At 49.4% G+C, this 17030-nt stretch overlaps 1 protein-coding gene across 2 annotated transcripts in view; it reads right to left on the bottom strand.

Annotated features, from left to right (window-relative positions):
* Nucleotides 1-17030, bottom strand: part of Ak8 (adenylate kinase 8) — a 121875-nt gene that overhangs the window by 82913 nt on the left and 21932 nt on the right. For both annotated transcript variants that reach the window (XM_038337621.1, XM_038337622.1), the window contains 2 exons: nucleotides 1309-1390; nucleotides 753-824 (listed from right to left, as the gene is read on the bottom strand). In XM_038337621.1, coding sequence (XP_038193549.1) covers nucleotides 753-824; nucleotides 1309-1390 — 154 coding nt within the window. The remainder of the gene's footprint in view (nucleotides 1-752; nucleotides 825-1308; nucleotides 1391-17030) is intronic.

The following is a 17030-nucleotide window of genomic DNA, read 5'->3' as shown; positions in this document are numbered from 1 at the left end:
CTTGTGGCATTTACATACTTGGTGGAGTCATGACAACTTTCTCAGACCTATGACTGGTATGCCATTCTCCTCCCTCCAGGACATTCCAAATGTGGGAACCCTCAAGAGGCTCTCTATTCTTAGGCCACTTATAATGGAGGCAGGAAGCACAAGGCCGACCTAGACTATATGACGGCTCATCTCAAGGAAAAGGACAGCGGTACCCCTCAGCCCAGGACTAAGGGCAGCCACAGATTCCTGAGTGCTGACTTTGCACTAGGCCCTGAGATGGGCCTACATACTCAATTCATCCTCAGAGCAATTCAAGCTTTTACCCCAAGTCCAGAGAAAACCAAACCCAAGAGAGGTAGGTGCCTTCCCCTTGTTTCCAACCCCAACAATGTGGCCATTTTAGATCCCGTTTGTGGCACAGGACGGTTTTCTCAGGAAACTCATGTGCCGCATTCCTCCACACTCGGAGCAAGCAGTGTGGGGCACACAGCTTCCCAGGAACAACACCAGCCCCCTGTACCATGTCCCCAGGGCGTGGTTCCGAGACTCAAGGCAAGCTCTTTAGAGTCCAGACTCCTGGACACAGTCAACCCAGAGAGTCCGGTTCCCTGAAAACAAGACTCTGCCTTTCACCCACGATGTCCCTCTTTTCTTGCCTATTGGGGCTTCCATGTGGCCCCCTGGGGTCCTGGAGCAGAGGGTGGGATGGGGAGCCCTTTACTGTTCTTAAATCCCTCGGGGTGAGGGTGGGGCCATCATACCTCCAGTGTTGGGGTCAATCCGCTTCCCCATGTTTCTCTCGATCAAGACTGTGTCTGGAGCGTTAAGCACAACTGGGCAGAGAAGAAAGGAACAAACCAGGTGTGCAGGGTTCAGGGGCCACACATCTGAACCTCGGGACCTCTGCTGTGTGATGACATTCAACCCACCCCCCATGTCACCCATGTCCTAGACAGCACTAAACCATCCCAAAGACAGCCCACGGTGGAACATGTTACTGGTCAGCAGTTTTCATTGTGGGAAATCACCGTGTAGACTTTTTCTGTGATTTGTCCCCACTACCTTTCCCTTGGTTTTCTAAAGAGGCCCACAGCATGGAGATTCCCTGCTTTTCTACATGACAAGCTCTCAACACAGTTAGCTTTGTGGCTGAAGCTAGGTTTTACCTAATGTGTCTTTTTTCTTTCTGGATTCCAGGCCCTTGAAGCCCTCCCATGGGCAATGACTGGGCCCAGGGGAGAGGGTGGGAGGGAGCCAATGTTAAAGAGCAGGTTCATATTCATATTGCATGCTCGGGGCAGCTGGGGCTCTACTCACTGACGTGCCTGGGCGCCAGTCCCACAGTCTGGATCATAAGCGCCTGCTCCCGCCTCTCAGGGATGCCATCCAGGATCCAGCCCTAGAGAGAGAGCATGGAGGGGTTCATTACTAATTCTTTTACATACATTTATTTATTTATTTATTTATTTATTTATTTATTTATTTAGTGCATGTGTGAATGGGTGGGAGGTGTGTATATGTGCATGTAGGGGTGTGTGTGTGTGTGTGTGTGTGTGTGTGTGTAGGTGTGTACTTGCCACAGCACACATGTGGAGGTCAGAAGGCAATTTTCAAGAGTTAGTTCTTTCCTTCTCCCGTGTAGGTAGAACTCAGGTCATCCGTGTTGACAGCAATACGCACCTTTACCCCCTGAGCTGCTCCTCGCTATTTTAGATTATATTTTAGAAGGTCTAAAGGGGGCTGGGATGGCCGGGTGGTGGTGGCGCACGCCTTTAATCCCAGCACTCGGGAGGCAGAGGCAGGTGGATCTCTGAGTTTGAGGCCAGCCTGGTCTACAAGAGCTAGTTCCAGGACAGGCTCTAGAAACTACAGGGAAACCCTGTCTCGAAAAACCAAAAAAAATAAAAAAAAATAAAAAAAATAAAAAAATAAAGGGTGCTGGGACCTTTTAAACAAAGAAGCATGCCTGAAAACCTCATCACCCGTTGCGGCTGCTGACTCGTCTTCGGAGCCAGAAGATCTTTGAGGTAGGAAGACACACCTTTAATTCTGGTTTTTGACACACCTTTAATCTGGCCATACCTTCTGTTGGAAGCCTATATAAGGTCATGGAAGAAGCAAGCCCCCTTTCAGCTACACCTCCCTCTCTCTCTGCCGGCTTGCTCTTGACCTTCTTAGCAAGTCCATTCCTTCACTGGCATTAGCGCCTTCTTCTTTCTTCTTCTTCTTCTTTTCTTTTCTTCTTCTTCTTCTTCTTCTTCTTCTTCTTCTTCTTCTTCTTCTTTTCTTCCTCCCCCTCCTCCTCCTCCTCCTCTTCCTCCTCCTCCTCCTCTTCCTCCTCCTCCTCCTCCTCCTCCTACTTCTCCTTTTCCTTCTCCTCCTCCTCCTCCTTCTTCCTCTTCTTTTCTTCTTCCTCCTCCTCCTCCTCCTCCTTCCTCTTCTTCTTCTTCTTTTCTTCCTCCTCCTCTTCCTCCTCCTCCTCCTCTTCCTCCTCCTCCTCTTCTTCGTCCTCTTCCTCTTCCTTCTCCTCCTTCTCCTCCTCCTCCTCCTCCTCTTCTTCTGGATTCTAGTATCTACTGAAGAACAGATGAGACATCCAGCCGTGTAGAATGCACTACTACTGGATTTCAGGATCTTCGATTCATAGGCAGCCATTGTTGGATTAACTGGACCACAGCCTCTAAGTCATTCTAATAAATCCCTTTTCTATAGAGAGAGATTCACTCCATAAGTCCTGACTAATACAGCATCATAAATAACTCTGGTGAACATGTCTGGGTACACAGTCCTTCTGTATGTTGAATACAGGAGTGCTGAGACAAGGGGTCCCTAGGAGCAAAGCCAAGCATGGTGGTGCCAGAAAGAGCATCAGATTCCCTGGAGCTGGAGCTACAGAACAGAACTCAGGCCTTCCGAAGAGCTGCTGCACCCTTAATTGCTGGGCCACCTCCCAAGCCCCATCACACCACAGTTTATAAGTCTGATGGAAGAGCACCTGTCTCCATTCCCAGCATGGTTCCCAATGCTGGACACTACCCTGGAGAAAACCTGTCCAGTAAAATATAACACAGCCCTGGACTGCTTAATTTATATATTAAGAAGTGAACCCATTTTGTAAACACTACCACAGCCATTTGAGGCAGAGACTGTCACCACATTTTCCACGGTTTGCCTGTGGCTGTCATGTGTATACAGTGTTGTTTTTAACATGCTGGTTTTGTTGTTGCTGAGTCTGTGCCTGCACTCCTGCTTTGGACTCTGGCGTTTGTGGAGGCATAAAGAGGCCTTTCCTACCATGAAAGGGAGTAAATACTCACTCATATTTAAACTGTGTTCTCTCATGTGTTTACACTTAAGATTTATAGAAGAATGTTTTCTTTTGTGAACACATGAAGCTAACATCTAACTTGCTGCCTCAAGGCTCCCAGCTGTCCCAACCTTGGAACAGCCCTTCCCTAGCTGACACTTCTCTTCTCAAGCTGTCATGACCGCCATGACCTTGCCCGTCACCTCTTCCTACCTGTAGATTACTAGCCTATTTTTATTTAACCTTTAAAGTTATAATTTTATAATTTTTTAATATTAAACAGAACATATTTTCTCTTCTTTTTTAAAAATGCATTCTTTCAGGTGAGCATCAAAACACTTTTTGCTGTCTTGAGATAGATGCTCTGAGTATTCTGAAATAATACTGGGTGTGTAGATTAATTCATGAGCAATTGATGTTTATGGCAGAAGTCAATGACTCCCCTTCCTGTTTGTTTTCTTGTCCCTTAGCAATTTTTGCGTTTAACAGTTGCTAGAGTCTTTTCAAGTCCAGAGAGTCTAGAGTTAGCACACACACACATGCATGCACACACAAACACATACACACTACTCATACCTACAAACACACACACAGGCACATATACACACATATATACATTCACATACATTCACATACATACACATACATACACATGCACACATAATACTCACATATACACACGCACACATACACACACACATACACTATCTACACCTTTAGATTGGACACCCAGATAAAGCAATAAAGTAAAAATTTTAAGAGTGAGCACAAACAAGCAAATGGCTTCAAGTCCACTTCACAGTGAAGGGAGGCAATAGAAACCCTCCTCTTGCCAGAGACCCCCCTCCCAGTCATCCTGAGGATTCAGTGTCTCTGTGGTCAGAGGGGGTTAGTCCACAACTCCTACCCTGACTTACAGAGAGCAGGTTCTGGCAAAGGGCATTTTTCCTTAGAATCAAAAATGCACAGAGGCTGGGGAGATGGCCCAGTGGGTAGTGTTTGGTGCACAAACATGGGTGCCCACATTTGTATTCCCCAGGATACACACAAAAAATCAGATGTGGTGGTGTGCCTAAAACCCCAGCTCTGGGAAACTAGAAATAAGAGGACCTCGGGAACTTGCTGGCCAGCGGGCTAACGGAAATGGCAAGTTCCAGGTTCAGAGAGGGACTATCTCAAAATAAGGTGGAGCGAGGCAAGGTGGTGCATGCCTTCAGTCCAGCACTCTGGAGACAAAGGCAGACATTTCTCTGACTTTGAGGCCAACCTGGTCTACATAGTGAGTTCCAGGGCAGCCATGGCTACACAGAGAAACCGTGTCTCAAAAACAAACAAGGTTGAGATAAAAAGAAGATGACACCAGGCATTGACCTCTGGTTTCCACACACACGTGTGCAGGTGCATACTATCAGGTCCACACACACGTGTGCAGGTGCATACTATCAGGCCCACACACACGTGTGCAGGTGCATACTATCAGACCCACACACACGTGTGCAGGTGCATACTATCAGACCCACACACACGTGTGCAGGTGCATACTATCAGATCCACACACATGTGTGCAGGTGCATACTATCAGGCCCACACACAGTGTGCAGGTGCATACTATCAGGCCCACACACATGTGTGCAGGTGCATACTATCAGGCCCACATACACATGTGCAGATGCATACTATCAGGCCCACACTTCCTCACTATTGAAATATTCAGGTGCCAGCCGCCTCCACAGAAGGGTTTATAAGAACCTAAACAAATTTACACCCTAAAGCACACTGAAGAAACCAGGCAAGCTTTCATTAATTCTTTATACAGGGAAACACTGCCACAGAGCCTTGGTTTCAGAACTAATGAAGCAAAAGAGAGAAAAAAATTAACAGCTTTGGATCCCTCAAGTCCTTGTTATAGGCAACAAAGTGCTGGATTGCAGGCAAGAGGAAGAGGAAGCCCTACAGATGCGAGCATCTGCAGGGACTGAGGCATGGCTGCAGCCCGATCCCTCCCTTTCTGATGGGGAGGAGAGGACCAGCATCTTGGGTACTTCAGCTAAACTCTTAAACACACACATGCATGCACCCGCCCGCCCCCCCCCCCACATGCACACATACACACATGCACACATACACACATGCACACATGCACACATGCACACATGCACACACACATACACACATACACACATCTCCTATGATGAGTGGGGAGTGGAAATCATGAGCCCTGCCTGCTTCCTCTACACAGGAGCTGGTCATTCAGTTTTGAGACCCCCCTTCTTTGTTTTAAAGACAGGGTCTTGGTATGTAGACTAGGCTGGCCTCATGCCTGCTGCAGCAATCCTCCTGCCTCAGCGTTCCAAGTCCTGGGACTGCAGGTTTGAGTCACTTCTGGAAGGTGGAAGAGGCAGGCCTTCCTGGAAAGACCTGATTTTAATATTGCCTTCCTGAGCATGAGTCCACAGCAGATTTCAGCACCGGGTCCAAAGCCCTTGCGGCTAGCTATTCACAAGAACAGCGCTCATCCACGTCGCACAAGCAAAGCCGGTTTCCCAATGACCACGGAAAGGCAGTAAAACAAGGGACACCTCCTGACTCCTGGGCTTAGGATGACCTCCTGTGGGGGTTGGAGACTTTAGGAAGAGGAAGGGGGCCTTTGGGTCTGCTCTGACTTGAAGGATGAAACTAAGGGAGGAGGCTCCTAAGGTATCACTGGCAGCCCCTTGTCCCACAGGGCAGGCAGTCACGGACACCTGTCCATGTGGGTCCACATCAGTGGCCTTTGGAGGGACAGTGGCTAGACAGAGGCCTCTGTGTGAGTGTCCCCAGGCTCAGCCCTCTTCCCCAGAGCACACAACTTTCACAGAGGCTTCCAGCACAGCTGCAAAATGGACGCCCGTACCAGGGGGAATGGCAATCAGAGCCGAGAATACTTTTGGCAAAGCAAGAAGTAATCAGTCAGGACACACCGACTGATGACAGCCGTGCCAGGGACACTGAGACATTTGCCACCACTGTGCTCCGCTAGGTTTGCGGGTCCGGCATCCAGGAGTGGCCTGGTGCAGAGATATCCGGCAACCCCTAATTAGAATACATTATCCATCTTCCTGACACCTCGGTGAGTTGTCTGCTCCACACTGGAGCCCCAGCTTTGTTCCGAGCAGGTTAATTGATATTCCAATGCCTTAGCTCACCGTACCCCCGTGGCTCGGCTCTGTTTTATCACACATCAAAAAGGCCGTATGCTCAGGGCACTCCGCACAGAGCTGGGGGCCTGCACAGCTGCAAGGGGCATGGTATCATAGGAGGGACAGGCACTGAGCAGATGTCACAGCTGCAAGAAAGGGAAGCAGAGAAACCAGGCAGCCCAGGGAAGCTGGCGAGCTGCAGTGGAGCATGGCCCGATGCAGCAAGGCTAGCCTGCATTATGCACAACACCAGCCCTTTCTGCTCTCCTGACTTATCAAAGTGCACTTAGCAAGGCCTGTGGGAAGCTTGGCTGCCCTCTGAACCGCTGCCTCTGTGATGTGTGCTTCCCTTCCTCCCTGGCTCCTCAAAGGGAAGCCAGAGTGTGGGTGTTCCCTGGGGCATCCCCCAGAACTGCCCAATCTCCTCCTGGCTCCAACTGCGGATCACTAGACAAGGCTCCATTGGAAGCATCTGGGAGCTGCTGGCTGGTTCATCCAGGGTCTCCAGGAGGCCAACAGAGGCTGGAGGCTTAGATTCTAATCACATTCCCTTGGCCCAAAGTCTGAGTTACCAAAACAAGTAAAAGAGGCATCAGAAACCCCACACTGCCCTCCTTTTTCTCTGATGAAATGCTAAGTGACCCCCACACATAAGAGAGAAAGGGGCAGTGAGATGGCACAGCTGGTGAGGGCACAGCTGGTGAAGGCACAGCTGCTGATGGCACAGCTGGTGAAGACACTTGCCACTGAGCCTGGCAACTTGAGTTCAGTTCCTGGAACCCATATGGGAGGAGAAAATGGGCTCCCACAAGTTGCCTTGTGACCTCTGCACACACATGTACATATACACACTACATAAAGAAAATGTAACATTACAAAAAAGATGCCATTATGAGACCAGGCAGGCAGCCAGGGAGATGGGCTGGACTTCACCAGTTTTACCACGACCCTTATCATTTTGAGAAAAGTGAACTGTTGTTTGCGTGTGTGGCCCAGACTGGCCGTGAACTCGATATGTACCTGATCCTCTCGTTTCAGTGCTGAGGTTCACTTTATCACTCCCACCTAGGTAGACCAATCTCCACCTGCCTGCAGGAAGGAATCCTACTTGGGTCTGCAGAACTCAGCACAGAAATGGCTTGTGGAGAGGAGAAGCTGGCCTTCCAGGTGCCAGGTAAGAGGAGATTTTCCCCAAACAGGACCTGGTACCTCAGTCAGCCAAGGGTGCTGGTGAGTTGATTTTCACTTCTGCGAGTTCATGCTTGACAGTGCCCTCCCCCAACGCCTGTTCCACAACCTGGCTGCTTAGCCATCGGCACACAAACCACATTGTGCTTCCACACAGCAAAGGCCAGCAGAGCCCCCTTGGGGGTGTGTCTGGGACCTCTTAGCTTAGTCCTACCCAGCTAACCCAGTGAACTAAGGAGCATGCCGCTCGTTACACAAAACGTTAAACAGCCAGGATGATCATTTGCCTCTAAGGATGCAATGAACATCAAAACATAGTTATTTCCTTTGGGGACAGGGGTGGCACAATGAACACCTATAATCCCAGCACTGGGGAGGCGGAGACAGGATTGTTCGGGGTTCAACGCCTGGGCTAAATATTGAGAGATCTAAAAACTAAATCAATCTCTCCTTCCCCCCACCCCCACAAATCCCCCTAGTTCGCTTTTGCTCACACAGCCCCGCTCTCCTGCTAGAATCCTGTTAGTTTCCAAAAATAGTGCAGGGAAAGCAAAGTTCCCATGCGGCACTGGGGAGGGCGTGGCGGTGGGGTGAGCGTGGCGATGGGGTGGGCGTGGCGGTGGGGTGGTGAAGAGTCATACAGGTTTATTCAACGATAACCTGTCTCCTCCATCTGCTGGCGCTGGCCACATACCAGTCACCTCCCCACGGCTTGGTTGTCCATGAGTCCCATAAAGGAGGTCGATAACGTGGTAGTAAAACTCCGTGCTCTGCCTGGCGCTGTGCCAGGAGTTCAGACCGCCACTCCATTTCCAGCTCCTATCTGCATCTGCACAGAGGCCTCACAGAGCCGTGGGTGTGCCAAGGACAGCTACTAATCCCTGAGCCTCCACAGTGGTCCAGTGGCCCACGTTCATGGAGTGACAGCCCCTGATGTCAACCCAGTTAACACCTCCAGGAGGAATAAAGCAAGCGGCCTGGGTTCTGTGCCGTGGATCGGCTCCTCTGCTTGGGTAACACTTCCACCCTGAGAAACTGACCGTAAGGCGCTGTGGCCATGGAGCAATGGAAACTGTGGACATAATGAGGGTGGAGATTCTAGAAACCTACCGAGTATTAATCCCAGCACTTGGGAGGCAGAGGCAGGCGGATCTTTGTGAGTTCGAAGCCAGCCTGGTCTACAAGAGCTAGTTCCAGGACAGACTCCAAAGCTACCAAGAAACCCTGTCTCGAAAAACCAAAAGAAAAAGAAAAAAAAACCTACCAAGTAGCTTAAAACTCAGGGTCAGAAACACACTCGGTGCCCCCTCCCTTTGTTGTGAAATCAGAATTATGATTGCACACACGTGTGAACCCTGAGAAGCTTTAGGTTCTATGTGGAGTAAAGACACACCCAAGACACTTCTGTGGCTCTCAGGGTAGGAGACAACCCAGTTTCCAGCTACCACCATGAGCCAGAGCTGGCACCTCTTTCTCTCGAGACTGGGTCTTGTGTGGTCGCAGGCTGACCTTGAACTCAACAGTGTAGCCAAGAATAACCTTGAACTTCTGATCTTCCTGCCTCCACCTCCTGAGTGTTGGGACTACAGGTGTGTAGTGGGTTTTTTTGTTTGTTTTTTACTTTGGCTTTTGGGATGAGTGCTACCCAGCTCCCAAATAAACACACAAGAGTCTTATATAAGCATCTAGCTTTAGCTTGGCTTGTTTCTAGAAAGCCGTTCTTAAATTATCCCATCTACCTTTTGCCTCTGGGCTTATCTTTCTCTATTCTATCCACCTTTCCTTACTTTTTTTTTTGTTGTTGTTTTTGTTTTTCGAGACAGGGTTTCCCTGTAGTTTCTAGAGCCTGTCCTGGAGCTAGCTCTTGTAGACCAGGCTGGCCTCAAACTCAGAGATCCGCCTGCCTCTGCCCTCCGAGTGCTGGGATTAAAGGCGTGCGCCACCACCGCCCGGCTCTTTCCTTACTTCTTATTCCATAGCTTGCTGTGTAGCTGGGTGGCTAGTCCCTGGAGTCCTCCCCTCCTCCTTTTACTCCTCAATCTTCTCGTCCCAGATTTCTCCTCCTATTTATTCTCTCTGCCTGCCAGCCTGCCTATCACTCTCCTGCCTAGCTTTTTTAGCCATTCAGCAGGTGTTTTATTTTTGTTGTTTTGTTTTGTTTTTTGGGGTTTTTTTTTGTTGTTGTTGTTTTGTTTGTTTTTTTTGTTTTTTCGAGACAGGGTTTCTCTGTAGCTTTGGAGCCTGTCCTGGAACTAGCTCTTGTAGACGAGGCTGGCCTCGAACTCACAGAGATCTGCCTGCATCTGCCTCCCAAGTGTGCCACCACCGCCCGGCCTGTTTTAGACAGGCACAGTGACTCAGCTTCACAGGGTTAAACAAATGCAACATAAAAGAGTGCGACACATCTTTGCATCATTAGACAAACATTCCACAGCATAAACAAATGTAACACAGCTTCAACTAACATGCCACAGCACAGATGAGTACCACCATGCCTAGTGTCATGTAGTGCGGGGAGGTGGAACATAGGTCTCCTGCTTGCTAGGCAAGCATTCTCCCCACTGGGCTGCTGCACCCTCAATCTGATGCCTGTTCCCTTGCTCGAGGAAGGAGTGCATAGGGAACCAGCCTCATGCACTCACTGCCTGCCTGGCCTCTGGGCAGTGGGTGTTAGGCTTCCTTGGGGTGAGCTGGAGACCACTCAGACTCTTCTTTCTGCAGCCCCTCTGCCTTACTTGCCTCTCCACAGCCAGTTGCTCAGGGCCGCAGGCACTGTGCGGGCTAACAAACGCTGGTTCACCACTATTCATAGTTGTGAGAACTTTTTTCTAGGCATGGGGAAGGGAAGACATAAATGACATCTACCCTGTCCTCATACGGTCCCAGTGTCAAAACCAAGAGTGGATTCCATCAAAGTTTACCCCCGGGACCAAAGGGTTTATTGGGCTCCTTTCTGGAGCATGGGTGCATGATGGGGAATTACTGACAGGAATGCCAGTGACCCCAAAGCAGCCACATACATGGAGTTTCCTCAATTAGCCTTCCACTTAGCCCATATACCCTGACCCAAGACTATGTGCAATTAGAACAGAATTGCATGCAAATGACTGGAGAGAGGCTGGACACTCAGTCGAGGGTCCAATGACACATCTTACTCTCTCCTACAAAGGAATGTCAGTAGCCCACAGTAGGACTGTGATGGCCTCTTGCAGGCAGGGAGACAGCTGTTGCTTTGCAGGGGTGGGGGGATGGTGATGGGAGCGTTTCCACAGCATGATTCTCTTCTTGGTGGAACAGTTATATACTTTTTTTCTGTATGTGGCCTTTGCTTGCCTTCCTCCGCCAACAACCCCCACCCCGAAGTCTGAAATGCAGTGGTCAGAACACAGGGTGCCTGGATTCTTGAATTATGCCCAGTGGCTTTTGTCCCTGCTGGGTCCCTATAGGAAGACTGTGCACTCCTACCTACTCCTTGGGTGTGCTGTGCCTCCAACCTCATTAGGTCATGGTCCTGACAATGCTCTTTAAGGTTCTTGGTGTACTGCAAGCCTCACTCCCAAACTGTCCTGCCTGCATGTATGCTTGCAGGCCAAAAGACGACACCAGATTTTATTGCAGATGGTTGTGAGCCACCATGTGGTTGCTGGGAATTGAACTCAAGACCCCAGGAAGAGCAGCCAGTGCTCTTAACCTCTGAGCCATCTCTCCAGGCCCCTTCCTTTCTTCTTTCTCCCTCTCTCTCCTTTCTCCCTGACCCACCATTCCCTTTCCCTTCTCACCCACCTCTCCAGGCGCCGAGATCACAGGTGTGCACCACCACGCTCGCCCAGCTGCCACTGCTCTCCGGCATAAAGCACGGAAGAAACAAGCATCAGTCTTCCAGCCCCAAGTCATGCTCAGATGGTTTGCACCACGTATCGAGGTTTATGTTGGGGTTAAACCCCACTAAACCTCTCAGGATACAGAGGGATTGCTATAGCAGGCAAAAACCTGACTAATAAAGTCTGAGGGTAAATAAAATAAATTAGCTCATCTAAGTCTTTTTTTATCATGTCCCATTTTATCCTTTCTATGCCCTCTCTAATGCTCTCTTGATGTTCCCCTTTCGATGTTCCTTCTCGATATTTCTCTTTTGATGTTCCTCTCTGTTTTTCCCATCCCACAAGGTTTCCAGTTTACATACCCAAACAGACAAAGTTAACAATTTTCTGGTAAATAACAATGCATTTCTTAGGGCTAACAGGATGGTTAAAAAGGTAGGCGCCTTATGTGTCAGAAGGGGCGTGGCTGTGAAGCTCCCCAGCAGATACTGGGAGGATTAGGATGGAGTTTGGCTCCCCTCCCTGCTCCCCGACCTAAACATCCTTGTGCTCTCTCTATCTGCTGGCACCCAGGTGAGAAGGACTTTCTCTCTCTGGGGGCTGGTTTAGCGACCCAAGCTTTTGTGCTGTATATTTTGGGGGTAAAGATGCACACAGTTAATTTCCTAGACTAAGATCTTGTGTCACATGAAAGGTGACGGTAAGTGCAGAATATTAATAGCTTGTTAGGGTGGAGCAAAGGCCAGTGGATTATACTCTCCTGAGCTGGCTCTGTTAGAGAATTCAGGGCTACCCAGCCCTGTTCATCAATAAGAGCAGATATACTGTCTCTCCTGCTCAGTGCCTCCTGCTCAGGGCTCTTTTCTTGTCAATGAGCCCTGTCGATAAGGATAATTGTGGGGTCTAGCTTTATGTAGATTTGATGATGAGAACAGAGATTTCACCAAGAGAATGCTTTCACACCAGGGCCCCACAGTGTGGGGAAAGGTATCCAGTTGCCAGTACATGAAAAGTTGGATTTAAAGAATGATTTATACAGTGATGGGCTATTTGGGGATGAATCCCATTATGGAAGAGAGAAACATCATGGTTTCACAAGATTTCTACAGAATTGACAACGACCATGCAAAAGACAGGTGTTCCCAAAGCCCTGCAAGTCAGGTTCCCCATAAATTGTACACTTGTGGGTTTGTCTATGAATTTGTTGGCTGTACATTCACCGTAGAATACTTACGGCTCACATCAACCAAGCTCCTCCGGCAGTGGAGTATCTTAGCCTGTCTGAGTGGACACAAGGGCAGGACATGGCACTGAGCACTGGGCTGGATCTTCTCAACCAGAGAATGAGGCAGTCATTGTCTGAGGCCATGCATGGCAGCGCCCAGGCCTGGGAGACTCTCCAGCCCCTTCTTGTCTGCATGCCCCAGCCCAGCCATCTGAGGGGTGGCTCAGACCAGCAGGGGTGGGCACAAGCTGTGTGTCCAGCGACTTCCAGCCAACTTCTTGACTGTAGACCCAGAGGGAAGAATCCCGGCCACTGAAATCAGATCCAGACTCACTGAGATGCAGGCACACTAGACGGGTTGTTTTAAGCCCCTAAGTTTGTAATGCAAGGAGAGGAAACCGATGTCCAGTACACTGGTCACTGAGTGCCCATGCGCTGAGAGGTCAGTGAAGGGTCCCCTCGCCTCTCACATGGTACCCAGGAGGGACCCCATGCTCCACAGACCCCATGCTCCATAAATACTGATGGAAGGAAAGAATGAACGCTATTTGGATCTGTCCCAGGTTTGGTAGCACCATGTCGATAAAACCTTCTCCAAGATGCTGCTGATCCACAGAAGGGGAATGGTGGTTAAGACCCCCAGAGCGGTGTGGTCAGGGTGGAAAGTTTAAGTGGAGATGTCTGCACTATGGACACGGTTCTCTTCCGGTTCCTTCAGGAGACGCTGCGGCTGCTGCCCCGGGTGGTTTAGATGGACCGTGGAGGGCTCTCTGGTGACTCCCAAGTCTCTGAAGTGTTCAAGTCTCTCATTAGACCTTTGTCCCCCATGCCCTGGTCAAGTTCAACTGCTACACCCCAAGTGGAAGCACACCTTGAGACCTGGGGTCCAAGTTCTTCAGAACCCACCCTTCAGGTCGATGTGATGCTCTTTGCTGAGAAGTTTTCCAGTGTTTTCCTTTATTCCTTCAATGGGCAGAAATAACATTCAACCATCAAGATGTCTGATGTTAAAGCAAGACCATTACCTTGCCTCGTGGATGAGTTCCAACTTATTTTCTTAGTATCCTTTGTTTGAGAAGGGATCCCATGCTGTAGCCCAGGCTTGCCTCTAACTCTCAGCAATCTCTCTGCCTCTGCTTCTTAAATGCTGGGACTTTGGTTGTAGCACCACACTGTCTTTCCTTTTTCAATATATATATAAATATTGAAATATATATGTATATATTGGTTTTTTGAGACAGGTTTTTCTCTGTGTAACAGCTCTGGTTATCTGGATATTCTCGAACTAGCTCTTGTAGACCAGGCTGGCCTTGAACTCATGGAGATCCATCTTCCTCTACCTCCCAAGTGCTGGGATTAAAGGCATGCACCACTACCACCCAGCTCAATATATATATATATATATATATATATATATATATATTAAAGAATCATTTTCAGAAGTTATTTTCATAAAACCTTTTATTATAAAGAGGGAAACTGGGGCTGAAGAGATGGCTCCACTGGTAGAGTGCTCGCCGTGCAAGCGTGAGGACGTGGAATCCCAGAGCCCACAGAAAAAAGCCAAGCATGTTGGCATACAGTTGTGATGCCAGTGCCAGGAAGGCAGAGACAGGCAAACCCTGGGTAGAAGCAGAAAAGCGTCTCAGAGGTGGAAGAGCTGGAGAGATGGCTCGGAGGCTAAGAGCACCTACTGCTCTTCCAGGGGCCTCGAGTTTGGTTCCCAGCACCCACATCAGGTGACTCACAACTGCCTACTACTCTAGGGATCTAAAGTCGTCTTCTGGAGTCCACTGGTCCCCTCACATGCACATATACAATAATAATAATAATAACAAATGTGGAGTGACGGGGAAGACACTGTATATGCACACAAATAATCGGGAGGGGAACCAAGGCTCGGAGAGCAGTGGGGATTGGGTTGTGGACTGAGGGTGTTTTCCAGGCCACCAACAGAGCCTTAGGTCAGCTGCTGTCACTGTGCTGCCACACACTTCCGCAGGCTCTGTTCTGTTCCCAAACCAGATCCAGGAGGACAATGACTGGGAAATATGTGAAAGAGGGGAGAGGATCCGTGCAAGGCTCCTCCCACCATCCTTCCACAGCTAGAGGAGAGGATCTGTGCAAGGACTCCTCCCACCATCCTTCCTCATCTAGGGGAGAGGATCCATGCAAGGACTCCTCCCACCATCCTTCCTCAGCTAGAGGAGAGGATCCGTTCAAGGGCTCCTCCCACCATCCTTCCACAGCTAGAGGAGAGGATCCGTGCAAGGACTCCTCCCACCATCTTTCCTCAGCTAGGGGAGAGGATCCGTGCAAGGGCTCCTCCCACCATCCTTCCTCAGCTAGGGCATGGGAAAGACTTGCATCTGTTTACGATGCATGTCATAAGGAAGGCATTGTGTCGTTTCTGCCAAATCAGGGGCCTGCACACTGAAGTGTGCTCTCATCTGGAGGCTGGAGTGAGGAAGGAGAGGAAGGACTTTCTTCTTGACTCATGCAGAGTGGGACAGCCTCCATTTGTCCCTGCTGTGTGGCCGAGGTCTCCCGCTCCTGCGGGTGGAGGCTGACTGTGGCCTGATGGGCCCAGAGGCCACCACGGGGACCCCTCCAATCTGGCTGCTCTTTGTACAGTGCCAACAAGAAGAACCTCCCCTCCAGTCTGCGGAGACACATTACTGTATGATGTGATGCCAGGCCGTGGTCTTGCCTGCTCCAGAGATGGGGACTGCATGAGATGTGCGCACCAAGAAGTAGAAAACCAAGGGCAGGTACCTTGGGGTCTATGTGCCATGGAGTGTGGAGGTCCTGAGTGGGGCGGGGTCAGTCCAGAGGAGGACTAAAAGGCCTGGGTATCTAGGGAGGGAGAGTAGTGGAGGGATAAAGCTAAGCGAAGGCTTCAGGGGTGGGAGTGGGGGACCGGCTGTGGGGCATGAGTGCACACATATACAAGGAGGCTCACTGGATCAGCTATACTCTCTGGCCAGGAAGCACTGGGGACCTGCCTACCTGACCCACCAGTTCAGGGTGACAGATGTGTGCCATGCCCAGATTCATATTTATTTTAAAGAAACAGGTGTTTCCTCTGTGTACACCAGCATCTCCTGAAGGCAAGTTGCTCTAGAGCTGTCTTGAGGGGAGGAGCCACCCCAGGTAGCTGGGCGTGGCCAGGAGAAGGGCCTCTGATGGTTTCTGAGTTCTGAACAATTTGAATGGATGGACTGTGACCAAAAAATACATTCATATTATTTTTCTTTTTTTTCTGCCACAGCAGGGTTGTTTTTTGTTGTTGTTGTTGTTGTTGTTTTGTTTTGTTTTTTGTTTTCTTTTTTGCAGTGCTGGGAATTGAACCGGGGCCTCCTGCATGCTAACAGGTGGGAAGCAACATGGAGGGAACGGTGGGAAGAAAGCTGAAAGGGAACGTCAACCATCCACTTCAATCAGAGTGCATGCATTATGGCCAAGGTGCCCTGATTCTGACCCTTCTTATGCACATTCCATGGGCCCACACCTGCCTTGTTAGCTCTCTTTTGTCCAAGAGAAGTGTGGGCACACGTTGACCTCAGGGACATGGCTGTCCTTAGGGAGCAGCTCATATATCTCTACCAGGTTGAGCGGCCACCTTTCCATAGCTCTGAAACCAGCTGCTAATTTCTCTTTCTCTAATGCATTTGATGGTCACTTCAAATAAAATTCTTCAAAGAGATTGCAAAAGAAAAAAGCAGGGGAAAGAAAAGAAACAGGGCACTAACCACAGCCTCCTGATGGGTTATGCTTCCCGGAACGCTATTTCCTGCAATATTTTTGTGCTCTAAATTACCAATTCCAGTCCCTGTGTAGCTAAATAATAATAATTACCATATAAATGAATATGCATATGTGTCATTTTTCTCCCGAAAAGCAAGAGAGTCTGCTTGTTTTGGGTGAGGGTTTGTTTTGCTTTTGAACAACCAAAGCTCATAATTAGAAGCCTCGCCTCGCCCTGGAAATCTGTCTCCATTGGGAAGAGATGAAAACGACTCCAGATGCCCCTTGAAGGTTAAAAGAAATCTTAAAACAAATTGAAGAAGGTGATTCTTTCCCTGCAGGTAACACTGGCTGGACACAATCACAGACACGTAGGTCAGAGAGGCACCTCAGTCTTTAAACACAACCCCGTTGTTGTGCAAGATATGGAAATAGAGGAGTGAAGGAAGAAATGATGACCAAGCCTCCAGGAGACACCCCATCCATACAGGAGACACCCCATCCATACAGGAGACACCCCATCCATACAGGAGACACCCCATCCATATAGGAGGCACCCCATCCATACAGGA

Source organism: Arvicola amphibius, chromosome 7 (genome assembly GCF_903992535.2).
Source record: "Arvicola amphibius chromosome 7, mArvAmp1.2, whole genome shotgun sequence".
Taxonomy (NCBI): Eukaryota; Metazoa; Chordata; class Mammalia; order Rodentia; family Cricetidae; genus Arvicola; species Arvicola amphibius.
This window is presented reverse-complemented; position numbering and strand designations above follow the sequence as displayed.